This window comes from Lynx canadensis, chromosome C1, assembly GCF_007474595.2.
Source record: "Lynx canadensis isolate LIC74 chromosome C1, mLynCan4.pri.v2, whole genome shotgun sequence".
Lineage (NCBI taxonomy): Eukaryota > Metazoa > Chordata > Mammalia > Carnivora > Felidae > Lynx > Lynx canadensis.
In genome coordinates, this window is record NC_044310.1 from 18,166,988 (window position 1) to 18,187,501 (window position 20,514).

Consider the following 20,514-nt stretch of genomic DNA (forward strand, 5'->3'; position numbering starts at 1 on the left):
ATTGGCTTTGCCACTCATTGGCTGTGTGACCCTAGGCAAACTGCTTAACTTCTCTGAACTTCAGTTTTCTCCACGGTACCCTGGTTTCCAGTGGTACCTGGATGGTCCTTTTCCTAATGAAGGTCCATCTACTGGGGCTTGTGGCCAGGATGAACATGTCCGTCCTTGGACCCACACACTGGAACTCTATCCCTAGAGCCTGGAAAGGCCTGGAAAGGCTGTGTCCAGCTCCTGTGTTTGTGGAGTGACTTTGATGCCTCCAGGTGAACCCAGATCTATAGAGAGGCTGGACAGGTTGCTGCTCCTATGGACACAGCATTCAGGTTAAACTTTAGCCAGAATTATGGCTAAGCGGCAATTAGCGAGATTTTATAGGACCTGATTCACAGTATGGGGACATAGCTGAAATTCAAAGCTGCCTTGGGATTTTCCATAGCTGGGTTGATTGACATCACCGAAGAATAATTGAACACCTATTATACGTGCAGTGAGAGAAAGAACAGTATGAACTTAGGAGGGGGGAAGTTAAAAAGCAATGTTTGAAATTTATGTGATTGATTCTTTCACTTAGCCTGATGATTATTATCCTACATCATATGCCAGGCACTGAGGGAATCAGAGCAGAGCATTCATAACCACTAGTGTTTACTGAGCACTTACTATTCGCCAGGCACTGTGTCAAATGCTTTACATTTATTAACCTGTATAATCTCCATAACAACCTTATGAGGTAGGTATTGTAATTATCCTCATTTTGCTTATTTATTTTTGAGAGAGAGAGAGAGACAGAGAAGGAGAGAGAGAATCCCAAGCGACCTGGGGCTCGATCTCACGAACCAGAGATCATGAACTGAGCCGAAACCCAGAGTCGGATGTTTACCCGACTGAGCCACCCAGGTACCCCAATCGCTAACATTTCTTAAATGCTTCTTAACTAAATACTTTGCACCAATGTTGTCTCACCTAATCCTCACAGTGACTCTAGGAGTTAGGTTCTCTTATGTTGTCTGCTGTAGTGACGAGGGAACGTACTTGAGTAACTTACCCAAGTTGATTTTTAGGTCCATTTTACAGATGAGAAACTGAAGCGCAGAGAGATTAAATAAGTTATGCTGAGCTAGTCGACGACAAGGCAAGACTGGAAAGCGGACGGTCTGGCCCCAGAGTCCGCGTGCATAGCACCCCTGTCTACTGTCTAGAAAGTTATAGAAAGGGGGTTGAGCCCGTCAGTCAATAACGCCACATAATCAAGAGTGGGAGGAGGGAAGAGGAAGTCATTCGGGGAAGTTTTCTGGAGGCGCCATCTGGTCCTTTGGAAAACCTGACTCCTCGTCAAGTGGCAATCGTAACAAACACAGACCACCTGGCTTTTCAGGCTGGGCACACGCAGGACCCTGCAAAGGGCAAGCCAGGGGTACAGGAAACTGTAGATCAACTGGGCACACTCACTCATCCCATAAGTTTTTATTGCGTACCATGAGCAGTTCTACGAGCTGGAAATATAGCCATAAACAACATGGAACAAAAATCCCCGCTCTCATGGAGTTTATGGTCTAGTTGGGGGAGCCAGACAATATGCGAATAAGTGAGTGAAATATATGACCGAGGGTGGTAAGTGTTACGGAGAGAAATGGCAGGGGGTAGGGTGAGATAGAATGGAACAGCTCGCACTGGCAAACAGGATGGTACTTGGGGAGATCTCTGAGCGGGTGACAGGTGATCAAAGGCCTGAAGGAGGCAAGGGAGTGGGAGTTGCGGGAATTCTGGGGGAAGAATGTCCCACAGAGGTAGAATAACAAGTGCAAAGGACCTGAGGCAAGAGTGCGTTTGGCTCGTTCAAGGGATAGCAAGGAGGTGGGTGTGGCTGGGGTAGAGAGCAAAGGGGAGAGCAGTTAAGATGAGGTCAGAAGGGTGTGGGGGGAGGTGGGAAAGAGAGCACATCTCCACCCGTCTTTAAGGTTTGTGTGTGTGCTACCAAAACAAACATGAGTACAGAATGCAAAATATGCATACATTTCACAGTTGGCAAACGAGACTTGAATACAATGTGCTCAGGGAGCCTCCCTGCAGAAACATCCCTACTGACCCCCTCTCTACCCATCCCTGTGAGCCTATGGGGTGGAAATGGGGCGGGGGGGGGGGCTGGAGTAGGAGTGACTATGACTGGGTTTCTAAGCACAGGCTCAGGGTCTGGGTCTTAGAGACTATCGCTGCCTCAGCGTCCCAAGGAGAAGAATGGTTTCCTTTCAGGTAAGAGCTGAGTGTAGTCAAGGAAGTCTAAAGAGCCCTGGTCTTCTCCTGCTTCCCCGCCTTCCCCATCTCCTTGTGTCCTGGTGCTAGGACGCCAGCACGTGACTTGCAGCAGACACCACAGGGAATGTTCGCTGATTCAAACTGAATTCGACAAACCCTCAGGCACGCCTTAGAACATAGGATGTCTTGAACTGTTCCTTGGCCCCAGGGACAGTTTGGGGCCTTCTTTGAAGTGCCATTTGATCCTTTTAGACTTGGAACTGCTTTGAACTGGAGGTCCATTTTGGTTGCTGTTCCAGCAGGGTGGAGGGGGGCGGCGGGAAGGGAACTTTGGTTCAGTTCATAATTTTGTGAAAAACTAACACTGGGTTCAGTTCAGAGTCCACACAGGCACTCCAGTTTGTTTTAGGTTCAAGTCCCTATCTCAGGGGCAGCCTCCTAGCATTTAGTCCTTTCCAACAAACGAGCTGGTCACGGAGGGAGTTGGGAGTTGAATATGACGCCATCCTTGCCCGCAGGGGGGAACAGGGACAGTATAAGGCCCAAGGCTCTGATAACAGCCACCGCTGACTGAGCAGCACACGTGGAAAGGCAAAGACTGGTAACAGGGCCCCACCGCGCCATAGTGAAACTGAGGCTCTGACTCTAGAGCAGTGCTCCTAACCTCTGGGGTACACCGTCTCTTTAACAGAGTCCCTACAAGAACACTTGAGCAACTTGCTACGGGCTGGGAGAGGAAGAAGCTGCAGGTTTCACTACATTTTCATGCATACATTCAATTTGTTCCAACACCTACGTGTGTTAATACGCTAAGGGTGTAGAGAGACAAACCTCCCACGTCTGGCCTTCATCATTCAACTTAACCTGGTAAGTGAGAAGTAGTTGTGAGTCAAGCATTTCCTAAAGCCAGAAGAGGGAACAAGTAACTCTTTCCAGAGGGGGTGACATTTTCCCCAAGTGTTCAACAGTAGGAAACCTGGATTGGGTGCATACCTTCTGCCTGGCTCAAAGTATCACAGGGGCGCCTGGGTGGCTCAGTTGGTTAAGCGTCTGACTTCAGCTCAGGTCACGATCTCACGGTTTGTGATTTCGAGCCCCGTGTTGGGCTCTGTGCTGACAGCTCGGAGCCTGGAGTCTGTTTCGGATTCTGTGTCTCCCTCTCTCTCTACCCCTCCCCTGCTCGTGCTCTCTCTCCAAAAAAAAAAAAAAAAAAAAAAGAAGTATCACAGTTTCTGTCTCCAGGGGCTTAAGTTTCCAGTTTGAGGACCACCTACATCAAAATTGTCCTGATGCTTGTTAAAATGTGAATTTCTCCCTTCCCCGGAGAAGGAGAATTGGATGGGTAAAGCAGGGCCAAGTGTAGCATCCAGGTGATTCTGATGCACTCCAGGTGAACGGGGGTGAGAAATCAGTCCAGGCAGGAGGAACACAGACAATGGCTTGGGAATCCTTACTAGCCTTCCGGCACTGGGGTTGCAGTTCCAGACTGTAGATTCTAGGAGAGGGATCCTGTCCGTACTGTTCACCACCGGGGGCCTGGAACACACGAGGGCCTCATAAATATTTGTCAATATGCTGGCTCCCGAGATAGAAGTGACAGGAGAGTCAAAGGAAAAAGGAAGAAGTCGGAGGAGAAAAAAAAAAAAAAAAGGCGTTTCTAAGGGGATGAAAACTTTCCGAAAAGTTGTCCCTCCGGAAGGCAGCTCCGCCTAACAGAAGGACTTGGGGAGGTGGCCGCTGCGGGAAAGGGGGAAAGGGCTGTGAGTCGAGTGGGCTGCAGCGCGGGACAGAGCGGGAGGCGCCTCCTCGCCTCCCCCAGGCCAGCCGAAGGCATGAGGTCACCTGGCAGAGCGCCAGCGGCAGCTGCGAGGACGCGCCCGCGCTGCGGCGGGAGGCGGTGTCAGGCTCCGACCCCCGGGGGAATTTCCCTCCCGCCCCCTCGGGAGGCGGGGCTCGGAGTCCCGCCCACCTACCCGCCGAGCCTGAGCTGCTTTACCGCCCCAGCCCCAGGCCACGCCCCCCAGCTCCAGCCGCTCTTTTCCTCCCGAGTCCGGAGGCGCCGGGCCTTGGCCCCGCCCCCGGCCCCGCCCCGCGGCTTGAAGCGGCTCGGGCTGGGGCCGCCTCCGAGTCGCTCGCGGGGCGTGGGGCGGTGCTGGGCATCGGCGGCTGAGGCGAGCTCGACGCCGGGACTGTCCAGGGAGGCGCAGCGCAGCGCGGCGGGAACCCTCAGTCGGAGTCACCCGGGAGCAGGAGCAGCCGCCGCCGCCGTCCGCTGAGCGCAGTCGAGCCGGCCATGGCGTTGTCGATGCCGCTGAACGGGCTGAAGGAGGAGGACAAAGAGCCCGTCATCGAGCTCTTCGTCAAGGTTAGCGCTCGCCCGCCGTCCCGCCGCGCCGAGCACCCGGCGCCCCGTACGCCCGAACGCGGGGGGACGGCCTGTCCCTGCGCACCGGGCGCTCACCGGCCGCGGAGCCCCCGCTGCCGCCCCCCTCGCGGCGCCCGCCTTCCCGGGCACAACCGAGGCTGCTACCCGCGCCACCCAGCCAATTGTATCTGGTGCCCCACCCGCGCCTTCCCGCCGCCCAGGCCGGTCGGGGGAGCCGGGGCGGGACCGGGACCCCCGGCAGCCCGCACGCGGGGCGGCGGTCACCGCCTCCAGCTGCGCCGGCTCCGGCCGACGCCAGACCGTCGTCCCGCGTCCGGGTGGGAAGAGCGGCTGCGCTCCCGGCCCCGGGCGGGGGTGGGGCCCCGTCGGCCCCCAGCCCCGCTCCCGCCCTGGCGCCGGCCCGACCCCACCCCACCCTCGCTTCCAGGTCCCCCCAACCCGGGCCGGGGCCGCAGCCTCCCAGTCGGGAGATGATGGACCCAACTTCTTGGAACGCTTTCTCAAAGAGCATTTCGCTTCCCGCTGGCTTGAAACTGTAACTTTAATTTTCGATGCGGTCTTAAAAAAAAAAAAAAAAAAAAAAAAAAAGCAGACATTCCTAGGCTTCCGGGAAAGACCGAGATTCCCAACTTGGGTTTTCCTGTCTTAGGTGTTTTACCAGCATCTGGGTTTCTTGTTGCTCAAACTCGGAGTGGATTGTATGATGCAACATTTTGGCTGCTCCGCTCGGTGCTGCTGCCTCGGGAAAGATTGTGCTCTTTTGTTTTGAAAGAAAAACTGATGAGGGAGAGAGTTTATAACTTGCTTGGGCTTTAAAGGGTTGGTGTTCCCCTCTGGTCTTTTCAGTGTTTATATCCTACCACCACCTTACTTGCTTACAAATACTACCCCTGTCTCTTTCGTCTTTTCTTTTACTATTTTTCATTTTAGCAAAGGAGAGAGAGTAGAAGTTAGGAACATCTGGCTCCAGCTGCCTCCCTCAAAACTTAAATCCTTGAGATTCTCTTAGTCACTTACTTAAGCAGACTTCTTCAGAGCCAGGCTGTGAATTGGAAAGTTAATAGGAATCTAGAAGAATCTTGTTCCTTTTTTTGTTCCCTCGAGTTTTTATTTTAAAGAAGGGGACACTTCGAAGGGTGTGTTTGAGAGATGGGAGGGAAAAATGATCAGAACAGTGTTTGTTTTAGGATTTTCTTTCAGTGACAGGGTTAGAAGCATTTTGGTTTGGGGAACTGAAACAGCGGACCGGTATAGAACCCCCAGAATATCTTCAAAGATTCTGTTCGTTTGGGGGGCAGATCTAGAACTTTGAAGCACCGAGGATGTTGGAAGGAACCTGACGTAAGACAAAGTAAGAGGGTGGAAGGCAGCATGGAGTGGGGAGAAGGGAGAAGGGTGGGTCGCAGATCAGTTCAGTGTTCAAAAAGTTTTCCTGAGCTAGGAATAGGAAGGAATTCCCATCGACTCCAAAAACAGTGTATCTGTTAAGTTCTAAAAAACCCCACGATACTTAACCTTGAAACTTTAGAAGTAGCATTAAATTTAGAATCAGATAAGGATACTATCAGTGATGGTTTCTTTGTAGCTTTATACTGTAGGACCTAGCCAATACAACAAGACAAGAAAAAGAAATGAAGTGTATGAATTAGAGTGGAAGAGATCAAGGCTTCGTGCTCTGCCTGCTATTAATTTAACCCTTCAGTTAGGAGAGGGGCATGTCACTTTGTTTCTGGAACTGGAGTTACTTCCTTACTGCTCTCCGGTTGTCCATGTTTGTGTTGGACGTGTATTCTTGTTCACTAAATAAAACTTGCAGTAACATCTGAAGCGGTGGGTGAGGTGTGGTGATTATATTTCTTCTATGCATAACTATTAAAATAAAAAAGGTTGTGATCCACCTACAAGAGTTCAGCTTACCACTCATTGTCAGCCTGTCTCCCAGGACTTGGTGGCAGAGACCCAGGGTTCAAGTCATAGTTCTGCACTCACTGGGCAGTTGTTTTCCCAACTGGAAGTTGTTTACTTCCTTCATTTGTGAAGCAAGAGGTGAGCTGTTTTCTGCTGCCCTGTGATTCCGCGTAGGTAAAGCGGTGTACTGATATCAACCAGGATAGTTGTTTCAAAGGGGAAAAAAAGGGCCGGGTAAATGGTGGTAAAGAGTCTTCTTTTTCTTCTTTTTTGGTAAACGGTTCTCTTGATTTCTTCTTGAAACCTATATATGGGAAATGCAAATGGGGGAAGATACCCTTGTAAGTATAGTTATTTTGAAAGCAGTGAGGGGGCAGAGGCCAGGGTTGTTCAGCATGGTATGTGAAACAGCGTTAATTATTCTGCCAGGAGGTGTCCGAGTGTGTAGGCAAAAACTGTTATCTACACTTCAGGCACATGAGTGAAAAGGATATTGAGCTTACCCGTTTAGGTAGATTTAAATTTAAGAGAAATAGGCCAGGACCTTCCCAGCTAGTGTGACTGGACTCACAGCTACATTTTCTTTCTGTTTTTGGAGTTGTCTGCCCCTGAGCCTAGAGGCTCCTCATCACCTGTATAAAAGCAGTTCTCCATTTGGGTTTGTTGACCCCAACACGCAGAGGATAGGACATCCTCCCAACTCTGGGAGGGCCTTCTTCCCCCACAAGAGGGGCCTGGTGCATGTATATTTTGATGTACCAACACCAGTTGGGAACCACTGATCAACAGGAAGAAGTTCAGACCCTTTAGCCAAGGCATAAGGTCCCTTATAATTTGAATATAATGAAAATTTCTAATCCAATTTGTTCACTTACTAATTGTGTGTCTCAGGACACATTACTTAAAACTCTCTGTGCCTCATCTGTGCAGTTAGGATATTAATAGACCAAGCTCATAGGAATAAATTAGTTGATATATGGAGCATGTAATAAGCTTAGAACAGTATCTGATATGCAGAAAATAAATGCTAGTTGGGTGTCATTTTGTATGTGTGTATTTATATGCAGATCTCCCGTACTAGATAGAGCTTAAGTTTCTTTTTAAGATAAGGTCTGTATATTTATTATTCTAAGTGCCTGGAACATAAGACGGTTTGAATGTTTGAAATGAGATTGTTTCCTTTTTTTCTTAGCACTTTGCTGTTTGTATACGTGTTGACGTGCTTTGGAATTGGGAACTACTTACTTAGATCCTCATAGTCTGAGTCTCAAACCTTGGTCCTTTGCCTCCAAAACCCTATGTGGTTTTATTCACTTTTCTTCCCCCTCCAGTTGGTAGTACTTCTAGTCTTTTCTTGTGTCTTCCGTGTTTTCCACCAGTATTTCTTCTTGGCCATGTTCAGAATTTGGGAACCAAGATTTCTGTATTAAGTAAAAATCTTAATTATTGAATCACGCAATGAGAGAAATTGAAAAGAGACTGGGTTTTTGTTTTTTTTCTTTGGCTTGTATAAGCCCAACTCCTATTGGCCCTGCTGTCTCCCCAGTCCCCACTGGTGGCTTTGGTTTGCTGTGATGGTAGTTCTGATCTCAGCGTAGAAGGAGTCCCTTTGTAGAGTTTAGTTTTGTGGGCTGGAATTTAAACTTGGTGTACGATTTTGAACTGGGACAGTCACTGTTGGCAATGGTCGCTAAACTGCTGGGATTGGGGTGGTGGTTGTAAAAAATTAATCTGGTGCAGGGTGGCATAACACACAGGAATAACTGTTTCTTTTGAGCTATTTGGCAGGGTCTCCAGTGTGTGTGGACCCTGGAGCCAGACTGCTTGGCTTGAATCTGGCTTCTCGTAATGTATCAGGCAAGTTTCTTAAATTCTCAGTGCCTCAGTTTCCCGACCTCTAATATTAGGGTAATAATAACAACAATTTCATAGGGTTACTGAGGGGATTAACTGCTAATCTCTGCGTATTAATTAGGGTAGTCTGAGCTGCCTTCCTAATAATGTTTATTTATTTATTTTGAGAGAGCACGAGTGGGAGAGGGGCAGACACAGAGGGAGAGAGAGAATCCCAAGCAGGCTCCGCACTGTCAGCGCGGTTGATCTCATGAGCCATGAGATCATGACCTGAGCCAAAATTAAGAGGCACTTAATCGACTGAGCCGAGCCACCCAGGCATCCACCCCAAGGATAGACTATTGAAACCTAATTTAGGTTTTTGCTCATAAAATTTCTCCAGGCTTGTTTATTTTTCCAACACTTCCCTATTTTTTGGATTGCTGTCTATTCACCAACTTCTCAGTGGCATTTGGGAGGGTGTAGTTGAGTATACAGACGGGCAAACTGTCAACTGTTTTGCCAATATAGAGTGAGTTCTTTATATTTTGTATCAAAGGCGGTCTTCAACCTCCTTTTTAAACGCACATCAAATATGTTTTCTGTAAGAAGTGATGCGGAGAACTTTGTTCTGATAATTGAGCAAAAACAAATTCAACGTTAAGACGGTGTCACCTTGGATCTAACTGGTTTGCCATTCCTCTGAGGTTTCCAGAGGGGAAAATTCAGGAGATAGAAATGAATGAGAACTGTATTCTTTTTACATGTTGTGTGACCTGTTCCTGAAGACTGAACAGTGCTGCTCTCTGGCAAAGGCCAAGGTCACGATTCTGGTTAACTGTAAAATTCTGAGAGAATGGGGCCCCAAATGGGGAAGAGACAGGAGACTGCTGAGGCAGGGGACTGGACACGTGAGAAGCTGTACGTAGTATGAATCATGATGGGAAGCAGGCAGTGGGGAGGACCTGGCTGTCACTGAAAGTTGGTTGGTTTGAAAGGATGCTTACAGAGATGCCTGGAAGCCAGTAAAAGGATGGTGAGCAAGACTTTCCCACTTCCTGTCTCATTAGTGTTGTGGATCCTCATGTCAGGTGTCTCCTGGATAGGGAATTAGTGAGTCCATAAAAGGGAAATGTGCGAGGCAGGATGGGAAGTGTGATTAAAGCCTTAATTAAGATTTTGATCAAGTTAGGGGTAAGTTAAGATGAGTTTGCTCATTTCAGAGGCTCTGGTAGAGAATGGAAAGGGAGTTTCTCAAGGAAAATAACACCAAGGTCATGATTACAAACCATCCAAGTATGAATTAACAGGAATCTAAATTTAATTCAGGGCATCGGTTTGTGAATTCTCTTGGAACTTTTAATCCTCTTGTCTATTGAGACTTGGCTTTTATCCCTCAGTGCTCAGTACTGAGTATTGGTATAAGGAATATCAATTAGCCTTGTTTGGTTTGTGATCCCCCCCCCCCCACCTTTATTTAAAACCAGGAGACTGTATTCGTTTAAATTTATGAAAATAACAACTTAACATAGATAAGCAAGACAGTATTTGAAAGTTGTGCCAAAGGTGGACTAGGAGTATTTTAAACTTTAATGGTTAATGTTTTGAAGAAGTAACAATATTAGAACCACGGCCAGATACCGAACTGAGTTCATCATGCATATATTTTGTCTCCTAGATTTTTTGTTTGTTTGTTTTTGCTTTTCTTGAAGTTGAAATACATTGTGGCCCTAAGTAAGGGGTATAACAAATTTCTCCCCCTGCTTCTCTTTTTGTGATCAAATCATTCCAGCTTTACACGTGCAATAACTCATCCTTACGAAAAGGATTTAGCTCTCATGATAGAGTTCTAAACATGTCAATCATCTGCAATAATTTGCACCATGCCACATAGCTATTTATTTGTATGAGTGAGAGAAGAAAGAGAATCTGAGCAAACGTTGGAGAATAGAACAGCAAGTAATTAGGTGAAAGCTGAAGTAATTAAGAACTTTTAAGGGTATGTGAGTTCTGCCACCTGTTTTCCTCTGCTAAGAACCGGTTCCTTTATTTTGGGGGTGGAGACCTGGTGGTAGGTGACAAGAGGGAAAGCTCTTTAAAAACTGAACACGAACTGAAGGAGGCTGTCGCGCTCCCAAGGAAGCTGGCAGCGTGGTGGGGTGTCCGTGACAGTGGACTGACAGAGAAAAGGAAGGTGTTCGGACTTTAGAAATGAAATTTTAGCCTCAGACATACAGATGCCCAAGACAGAATTGAAAAGTGTTCAAAGACACACGCTTAGGAAGAGTGTGCGGTTCTAATGCACAGCATGTTTTAGTTAACACGGGGATCCAGAATTTTGGCTTGAAAGTGTTTAGGGCTGTTGATCCTTCACTAAGTCGTGTAAAAACTGTGGCTAGCCATCAGTAACACAAGCTTTATTTACATTTTGTAGTTTTTGGCAGTACCCTTGGTTACAAATCCTGTTTTTTAATCACTTAGCATAAGTAGTATCTAACTTTTGTCTGCTTCAGTTTAAATATTGACCCAAAATTTGGAAAGTAATGCCATTTCCTTTCTGCTTCCTAGTATATTCGTTTTATACGTAATGCGCTCTTTGAAAAGTATGTGTTTTTTTTCGGGGCATCTAGGTGGCTCAGTCCATTTGAGCACCCAACTCTTGATTTTGGTTCAGGTCATGATCCCTGGATCATGAGATCGAACCCCATGTTGATCTCATGCTTAAGATTCTCTCTCTCCCTCTGTCCCTCTCCTGCTTGCAGCACTCTCTCAAATTTAAAAAAAAAAAAAAAAATGTGTTTTTTCCCCAATTATGCAAACCATATGTGTTTACTGTAGACAACCTAGAAAACACAGGAAAGCACACATAAAATAAAATTACTAAATAAATAAAATTACTAAAAAAATTACCAAATAAAACCCTTCCTTCTGGAAATGGCTGCTGTTTCTATTTTGTTATATATCGTAGTCTTTTCCATAAACTTGCAAGAATTATTGATGAGAGCATTTTAATGTTCTTCATGACAGCAGAATACTCGGATGAATGAAAAATGGTATGTAACATGTATTGAGTTGTGAGTTGATTTAAAGGAAATACACTTTATTTAGTTTTTTTTTCCAAAGAAACTCAGATTGTGTCTGGATTTATCCTTCTAATGACCCTAAAAGAGCATTTACTCTGATTTCTGCTGCAAGTAAGCAAGCCCTTTTTGTTGTGAAATTTGCCAATACCTAGAATTGCTCATAGAAAAGATACTGATTAAATGGCTTGAAGGTAGCCTGCCCCTTTGTGCTCTTTAGGAGAAATCTGTTCTGAAAATCCAAATTATATTTTAGTATTAATTTTCCTCTTTAATCTTGTAGTAGGTACCCATTGTACAGCTAGAGGATATAAGATAGAATCTTTGCCTGGAAATGGTCCAGCACAATATAGAGGTATTAATAAAAGCAAACGTTAATTGAATACATTCTCTGTAGTCAGTGCTGGAGACATAAAGGCGTGAGAGCAGGTTTCTGGTCTTTAAGGAGCTCACAGTATCCCCTGATGGAGAGTTAGACGGTGAGTAAATGAGCCATGGTTGATGATGGCATTTTCATATACAGTATAGTGACTTTTTGGCTTGTGCTTTTTAAAATGCAGTTGAATTAAGACCTTAAGAAATGATTTATTTGGTAACTAACTGACTTAGACACGAGTGACATGTTTATGTTGTGTGCTGACAGATGAAAGGTACTTAGTACTCTGGAACCTACTAAGTATGGTATGTTATTAGCTGTTTAAAGAAACTTGAATCTTTTCCCTCAGTAACTTAGTTATGTGTTAATATTCTGTAATTTTTATCTATCTAAAATGAAACTGACACTTCTTGCCTCAAACGTTAAATGGAGCCACTTTCTCTAGTTGTTTATTGAATTAGATACACCTCCTTGATCTGGCAGGCAGAGCCTTTCAGATCATGACCCAACTGGGTTTCCAGTCTTATCTCCCACAGCAGCTGTAAATTTACCCCAAATTCTAGCTAGACTTATCCTGAATATGCCCTGTACTTCTGTGTCTCCACGCAAGACTTTTGCTGGGGTTTCCTTCATTTGAAATCTCTTTGACTTCTCCAGCCCCTACCCCACCTCCAATTTCTGCCTGCCCAGAGGAATAAATTGTTACTTTTTCATTCAGTCACTTTTTCATTCAGTCAACGTAACAGATCGTTGTTGTGGGGCCTTGGCTACATGAAGGAATTTCATGGCTTTCATATTCATTTGGGGGAGGCAGACCATAAATTATGTCCACTAGTGATAAGTGCTGGAAAGAAAACTCGAGTAGGGTATGGAGTACAGAATATAGGGGGTGCTGTTTTTGATTTAACAGGACTTTGGCTAGCCTTGTGGAGAATAGCCTAGAAGGAGGCATGGTCAGAAGCAGAGAGTCCCATTAGCTATTTAGTAATTCAGGCAGGAGATTGGTGGCTTGGGCTAAGGTGAGAAGTAGTCTGATTAGGAGATTTTTGTTCTGAAGAAATTACAGAATGACGAAGTTGCCACTGATTGAGACGGGGAAGGCTGCGGAGAGCTAGTTCTTTTTTTTTTTTTTTTTTAATTTTTTTTTTTCAATGTTTTTATTTATTTTTGGGACAGAGAGAGACAGAGCATGAATGGGGGAGGGGCAGAGAGAGAGGGAGACACAGAATCGGAAACAGGCTCCAGGCTCTGAGCCATCAGCCCAGAGCCTGACGCGGGGCTCGAACTCCCGGACCGCGAGATCGTGACCTGGCTGAAGTCGGACGCTCAACCGACTGCGCCACCCAGGCGCCCCTGCGGAGAGCTAGTTCTGACCGGGCAAAGATCAGGAGTGTCGTTTTTGACGTGATAAATTTTAAGACCTCCTGTAATCTTTTGTCTAGTGGGAGAAGCTTATGTTAAAGAAATACACAAACACAGACAGCATACAATTACATTAAAGACAAGAATAGGGCATTTCTTGAGAAGAAATGCCAGGAAATCTAATTTAGATGGAAGCTGAGTGGGGCCTTCTCTGAGAAATGACATGTAGGACGAATAGTAATTAAGAGAAGAATGAGGGGAATAGGATTCCAGGCTGGAAGAATTGATGCATGTAAAGGCTGGAAATACTCAACAAATTGAGAGTGTGACTGGAATAGAGGGAACAGAATTGAGGTGCAGAGTGAGATGGAGATGGGCTACATCATGGAGGTCTTTGTAGGTCATGTGACTTTTATCCTTAGTAAAAAGAGCAGTTCTCAAAACATTTTAAGCAACGGAGTGCCACGGTTTGATGTGCATTTTGATATGAGTAGTCTCCCCACTCTGGAAAATGAAATGCGGAGAGGCGAGAGTAGGAACAAGGCAACCTATTTGGAGGCCATTGTAGTCGAGACAGATGATGATGTGTGGGTGGTGATGGGGAGAAGAGAGTGGATTTGAGATACATTTTGGAGGTGGAGTCAGTAGGAAGCTAGCAAAGGAGTTGTATGTGAGTTTCTAATCAGATTCACTGGTTGAGAGCGGTGCTTTTTATTGGAGGAGGAGAAGCAGACAGTGTTCATGTTTTGCCTTCTTGAGTCTGGGATGACAGAGATGTCAAGTGGATATGTCTAGTAGAAAGTTGGATATACAGATCTCATGTTCTGAAAGAGGTCTAGGGGCGCCTGGGCGGCTCAGTTGGTTGAGTGTGTGACTTTGGCTCAGATCATGATCTCTTGGTTCGTGGGTTCGAGCCCCGTGTCAGGCTCTGTGCTGACAGCTCAGAGCCTGGAGCCTGCTTTGGACTCTGTGTCTCCCTCTGTCTGCCCCTCCTCCGCTCGCCCTCTCTCTCTCTCGCTCGCTCTCTCTCTCTCTCTCTCTCTCTCTCTCCCCCACTCTTAAAAATAAATAAAATGTTAAAGCAAACAACCACAACCAGAAAGAGGTCTGGGGGTGGTAGTGCCTGGGTGGTTCAGTTGGTTAGGCATCCTACTGTTGATTTTGGCTCAGGTCATGATCTCACAGTTCATGGGTTCGAGCCCTGTGTTGGGTTCTGTGCTGACAATGCAGAGCTTGCTTGAGATTCTCTTTCTCCCTCTCTCTGCCCCTCCCCTACTCATGCATGCCCTCTCTCTCAAACTTAAAAAAAAAAAAAAAAAAGGTCTAGGCAGGGTAGAGAAAGTTGGGACTTGTTACATATAGCTGCTTATATAGTATTTAAAGTGTGAGACCATTCACTGGGTGAATGAGGAGCAGTAGGGAAAAATGCCCAGGACCAAGTTCTAAGAAACTCTCAACACTTAGGGGTTGTGTAATAGAGAAGCTGAAAAAGGAGAACAGGGAGGAGTTGCAATAAGGCAGCGTGGGGAGAGGAAAGCTACAAGAGTGGGGTACCAAAGAAGCCAGGAGAGGCTTTTAAGAAGGAGGGAGTGACCATTTGTGTCAAGTAAGATGAATGTCTGTTTGATTTATTGCCTGGAAGTCGTTGGCAACACAGCAGCAGCCTTGGTGGAGTCCTGGTGGGAAAGCCATAGCAGAGTGGGTAGAAGAGAGAAAAGAAAAGTACCAGCAGAGCCCATGTGTAATGCCAGCTCTAACGCGAGACCTGGCTATGCGGAAGGAACAGGTTGGTAGTCAGAAGAGGAGACATTTTAAGGGGAGGCATTTCTAAAAATTATGTGCTGAAAGGGCTATAATGTTGGAAAGAACACTACATCATCATATTGGAGGGGAAAATAGTTCCCATGAGAGTCTCCTGATTCACCGACTGGGAGGCCTTTTTCAGTGAGGAAGGTCTGTTTTGTGTATATTTAGAATAGATGTGCTTATTACCACTGACTTATTTTTGGGTTGCATTTCCCAAATGCATGAGGTAGAATAAGTATGTAGAAGATTATTTCATATTTAATTGAAATAATATAAACATGTATGGGCGCTTTCTATGTGCCAGGCACTGGGCTAACTGCATTACTTGTGTTGACTCAATAAAATGTTTGCTGAAGGAGTATACAGAAGCTTCCTCCCCCCCCCCCCCCCCCACAACCCCTGTGCTCAGGGTTGATTCCAGAGGAGGCTGGTGGGAAAAGAAGATATAAAATAGGTGATTGGGGAAAAGCAGATGCTTATGAAATTCACAGAAATTTTCAAACAAGAAGCCAGAGAAATAGACTGTGATGCAGATCACTGGGCTCAGTGCATTATGGCTGTTTTGATTTAGTGCCTCAGAATGACTCTTATTTTAGGTTGAAGTGAACAGATTTACTTTTTTCCCCTCGTACAATAAAAAAGAGCGAGGGGAGAGTCCGTGACTGCGTCCTGGCCCTGAGTATGTGGCTTGACAGCCAGAGGGCTGAAGAGTCGCCATCACTGTCTCGATGACTGAGCAGGGACCCCTGTGCTAGATTATAGTGCTGCCTTTGGTGTTGCTTGTAAATGTTCTTTCTATCCTTGGTAATATTTGAGATTTGAGAGCCCAGAGTCAGAGCCAGGGGATGATTATCGACTTGAAGTATCATTTGTATTTTCTATGTGGCACTAAATAGTCTATTTCAGAGTTGAAGATGGTTAGAATAAATATTGCAAGTAGGCAATTGAGTTGTCGATTGGAGGACTGGATCTTTATGTTGTCGTCGCATAGTGGTTAAGAGCATCGTCTCTGGAACTCGTGGACTGTGTCGATATTGGTTCTGCCTTTCGCTAGCTGCCTTAGTGTCTCTACTAGGGTAATGGCATCTACTTCTTGGGCTTTTGTAAAGATTACAAGAATTAATACAAGGAAAACACTCAAGGTCTGGCATATACTAAGCATCATTTGCTTACTATTATTACATGGGCCTTTGGCATGCTGAGTTAAGACTCTACTGGCTCATGGTTGGTTTATTTGTTCAACACATGTGGTTTCAATCTCCGGGATGTTGCTAAGAGAAGCATCTGCCAGGCTGCTACTACAAATAGATAGGTGGAGAACTTTCCATTCTTTATCAGAAGAGCAGATATAATTAGAAAAAAAATTCAAGATTAGTCTCAAATTTATTCCTGAATTAAGTGAACCATGATCCTGTTGACACTTTCTAGGTAACTAAAGGACATTCAGATTGGACTCGGCCATCTTAGACTCTGCCTCAGCAGCTGTTTCTGGACTAGTAGCTAAAGTTTTAAGAGTTTATTATTAGTAGGAGTGTCTTCCTCCCTCCCTCCCTCCCTCCCTCCCTTCCTTCCATTTTTTGTGAGAGCATAAAAGAAGTGGAGGAATAATCTGTGGCTTATCGAATCTGTCTAGTGGTTCTGTGAATTATGGATTTGGTATCATAGTGCCTTGTGCTACTACATTTTCACTTACAAAGTTGAACTGGTCGTACATTAACTGACACTTATCTAATGCTTTCTTTCTTTTTTTTTTTAATGTTTACTTATTTTTGAGAGAGAGAGGAAGAGAGAAAGCAAGCGTGAGGGAGGGAAGCGGAGGGAGAGTGAAGAATCTCAAGCAGGCTCTGCACTGTCAGCACAGAGCCTGACATGGGGCTCGATCCCACGAACCACGAGATCATGACCTGAGCCAAAGTCAGACGCTTAACTGACTGAGCCACCCAGGTGCCCCATTATCTAATGCTTTCTTTATGGGAGATACAGACATGTTTAGGAGAGATTAGGTTCTATTTAATTTGTAGCAGAAGAAATTGAGCTAGTGTAGATTGACAGGTTTTCTGCTTAGTAATTTTTAAGGGGGTAAGAGTAGAGAGAGTTGAAGTCTCCTAATTCTTAGTTTATTTCTAGACCCTAAGATTGTTATTGTTGTTGTTTTTTAATTCCACTTTAGACCACAATGGGATGATGATAAAACTTTAGCATGGCTGTAATTAATAGGTGATGTAAGGATCGTAAACTGATTTTAAAACCCTTCATTTTATGAAAGTGTTTTAAGCTCCTTGAAACCACTTAATTTATTCCTGTATAAGAGTACACTGATACATGAAAATGAGCAGTAAGTTTTTGTTTTTCTGTTAAAGTCAGAATAAGAGGCATAAGATATTGGAGAGCAGTGTATATTTACTCTGGTCCAGGCACGGTGTGCCACGCCCTTTACATGTTAGCGAATTTAATCCTCCTATAAACTCTGAAATAGGTACTATCAATACTATTTTACACACGAAGCTTAGAGAGGCCATTGCTTGTGTGTGGCTGCAGGGCTAGTAAGTATTTGTACGGAGGTCTTTGTTATCCAGAGCCTGACTCTTAACCACTAAGAGCTTTTGTGTTTATATTTTTTCTTTATTTGAAACTTGAATGTTTACCTAACGTAGTTTTGTTTTCACTCTTTGCTGTATTCAGTCACCCTGAAAAATAAAAAAATAAGAGAAAACATTCTGAGAACGTTTAAGGGTATTTCTAAAACATACTGACAACCAGCAAGTCTAGATGGTTCGTTAAATGAGTTTGGTTTCTTTCAGTTCTCTTGGTTAAATTTGAAAGGAAACTAAAATTTCCATTACCTCACCTCTGTGCATTTTGGGGGCCTGGTTAATTAGTATTGTAAAGTTCTGTAAAGGGTTTATTCATAAACTTGTTAAGGAACTTGACTGGAACATCACATATTTGATTTTAGGATTGCTTTACAATTTAGATGTGTCCAAGCAGTCTGAGTTTAACAGAAGTAACATACCAAGTTGTTAATATTTTTCTTTGTGTTCTTCTTTTTTTTTTTTTTTTAACCTCCTCTCCCTTTAGAGGAGCCTACAGTAATCTTTGCATTGTTAATAGAAAAAAAAGCAAGGAAGTTTCTTTTTGTGGAGAGAGGAAATGACTGTTAGTTCGGGACTTTATCCATATTAGGTATAAACTAAATATAGAAGTGTAATCCAGGAGTGAAGTCACATCTATAAAGTTTCTTAAGCAAAGCTAATGAGATCAGCCAGTGCTTTTGGATTTGGGGTTTTTTGTTTGTTTCATTTGGTTTCGCTTTTTTTTTTTTTTTTTTTTTTTTTGGCTCACTTAAAAGGCTATGAAACTGATTAGTCCTGTGGTCTGTCTTCTTTTGTCCCTTAAAGAAAAACCAGACCATTTATAAGGAATCTTTCTTTAAAACACACACACACACACACACACACACACACACACACACACACACACACACACACATTCTGCTTTCTGTAGAAAGAATAGTTGCTTATATCTTTTTTGAGGGAGGTTGTAAATATGTTCGTTTCTTTAGTTTCTTGACCTTGTTGCCATTTTCCTATTCCCAATTCTTTTCTCTAATCTTCTCTTCTCTTCTCTTCTCTTCTCTTCTCTTCTCTTCTCTTCTCTTCTCTTCTCTTCTCTTCTCTTCGGTGATTTTAACCTTAAGTCTTTTTCACATGTATTTTTACTGTAAGGCTAGACTCTTTCGTCTTTTTGTAAGAAGCGTCTGTCTTACATGGTATTTTCTTGGGTTTATTCGGTTTTTAACCATGAAGTCAGATCCCTGTGTGGTCAAGTGGTATTAAGACTCTTCTGATTGGCTGGTGGCAGATATTGTAGAGCAGAATGAAGGAATAAATCTGTTTCTGGCCAGAGCACATGTTGTTCACAAATAAAGACTCTTAAAAGCCCCCCAAAACATTCTTACTGACAATAACTGTTTTCAGCTTCTGTGCTCCTCCTCAGAGCTCTTGGCAAGCATGCGGACGCATTCAGGCACTTAGGAATGTGCTGTGCTTCTGGAGAGAAGAACGATGCATGCACCTTTATGGTGTATTTCATTATAAATATTTTGGAGTACACCAAACTCTGTAAAAAGTGTAGCTTAACATATAATTTCAAGGGTTTTAGCTCCTGAAACCAAATGCCCTCCAAGGTTTAGCTCCTTCTCTCACCTTGTGCCTCCCTCAGCTGAGCTAATCCTTCCTCCTGTCTGTCTGGAACATTTGGTGTTTGTATGTTTCTGACCCTCATCTCAGTCATTTCTCATCATATCTTTGTTGCGGGCCAGAATGTGAATTCTAGGAGGTCGAGGATCAGGGACTGTTTACTTCATCTTTCATATTTTCCACCCAACACAATCTTTATATAGGGGAAAACTCACTAATTCAGTAAATATCTATGAGAGTTTTTGGGCAAATTGGTATGTGTAGTCTGGGGATAGATGAATGCAAGAGAATTTTAAATCTGTTTTTGGTGTTGGGTTCTGTGTTACCTCACAGTAAAATGGCAGAGATAAAAATAGTATTCAATTGTTGAGCTTGAGACCTGTAATTTGGGTTTTATGATTAGGGCTCACTAGATAGCCATTGATCTAAACTTAATAACAGATGGGTTTAAAGGCCTAGAGTCTTCAAATTACGTAACTGGAAGACCAGGTTCAAATGTTGTTCTCATCTGTGAAGTGGGTGTGTTTCTTACAACCGATGTCCAGTCTAGTCCAGATTTATTTTATATGCCAGAGTAGCCTTAGTCTTGGGTATTTAGGTCCAGACAGAAAGTTGAGACCTGAGGTTTCAAAGTCTGATCCAGATAAGTGAATTCTCATAATTAGATGCAGTTTATCAGAAAACAAATACAAATGGAGCTAATAAAAATTCTCTTTAAATAAAAAATTCTCAGTGACAATGAGGGCAATTTGTCCGAGAAATGAAGAATATTTCATGAGTGAATTCTTTGACTAGAAGTATGTTCTATTTTCCAAATGAACTACCTGAAAATCAGCTACTTAAAAGATAAAGGGAAGGTTTTGTTTGTATGTCTAAAATAAGACAGATACAGAACTCTTGTAAGTTAGGATTTGCCTTTCTCATGTTTAATGCACCTGTGTGTTGAAATAGCAAGTAAAAATTTCAGTAATAAACATGCTATCTTGTACTATTCAGATATTTGATATTGATTTTAGGCTAGCCAGGAAGATAGACAAGAATCCCAAATGTTCACTTTTGCAGCTACGGTACATTGTTGAATGATAATTTTATTTTTTTATTTGTAATTTTTAAAAAAATGTTTTATTTATTTTGAGAGAGAGAGCGTGAGCAGGGGAGGGTCAGAGAGAGAGAGGGGGACATAGGATCCGCAATGGGTTCCATGCTGACAGCAGAGTGAGCCCGATGTGGAGCTCAAACTCACACACCACAGGATCATGACCTGAGCCCGAGTCACATTCTCAACTGACTGAGCCACCCACGCACCCTGGG

The 20,514-nt window shown here is 44.2% G+C and overlaps 1 protein-coding gene across 2 annotated transcripts in view; it reads left to right on the forward strand.

Moving 5' to 3' along the window:
• The first annotated feature begins 4,383 nt into the window (after positions 1-4,383).
• CLIC4 (chloride intracellular channel 4) overlaps positions 4,384-20,514 on the forward strand; it is a 66,715-nt gene continuing 50,584 nt past the window's right edge. Inside the window, exon 1 of one of the 2 annotated variants that reach the window (XM_030324440.2) lies at positions 4,384-4,618. In XM_030324440.2, the coding sequence (XP_030180300.1) occupies positions 4,547-4,618 (72 nt within the window). In that variant the 5' untranslated portion in view covers positions 4,384-4,546. Of the gene's footprint in view, positions 4,619-14,954; positions 14,985-20,514 lie in introns of those variants that run through there. The other variant, XM_030324441.1, reaches the window with a different exon arrangement.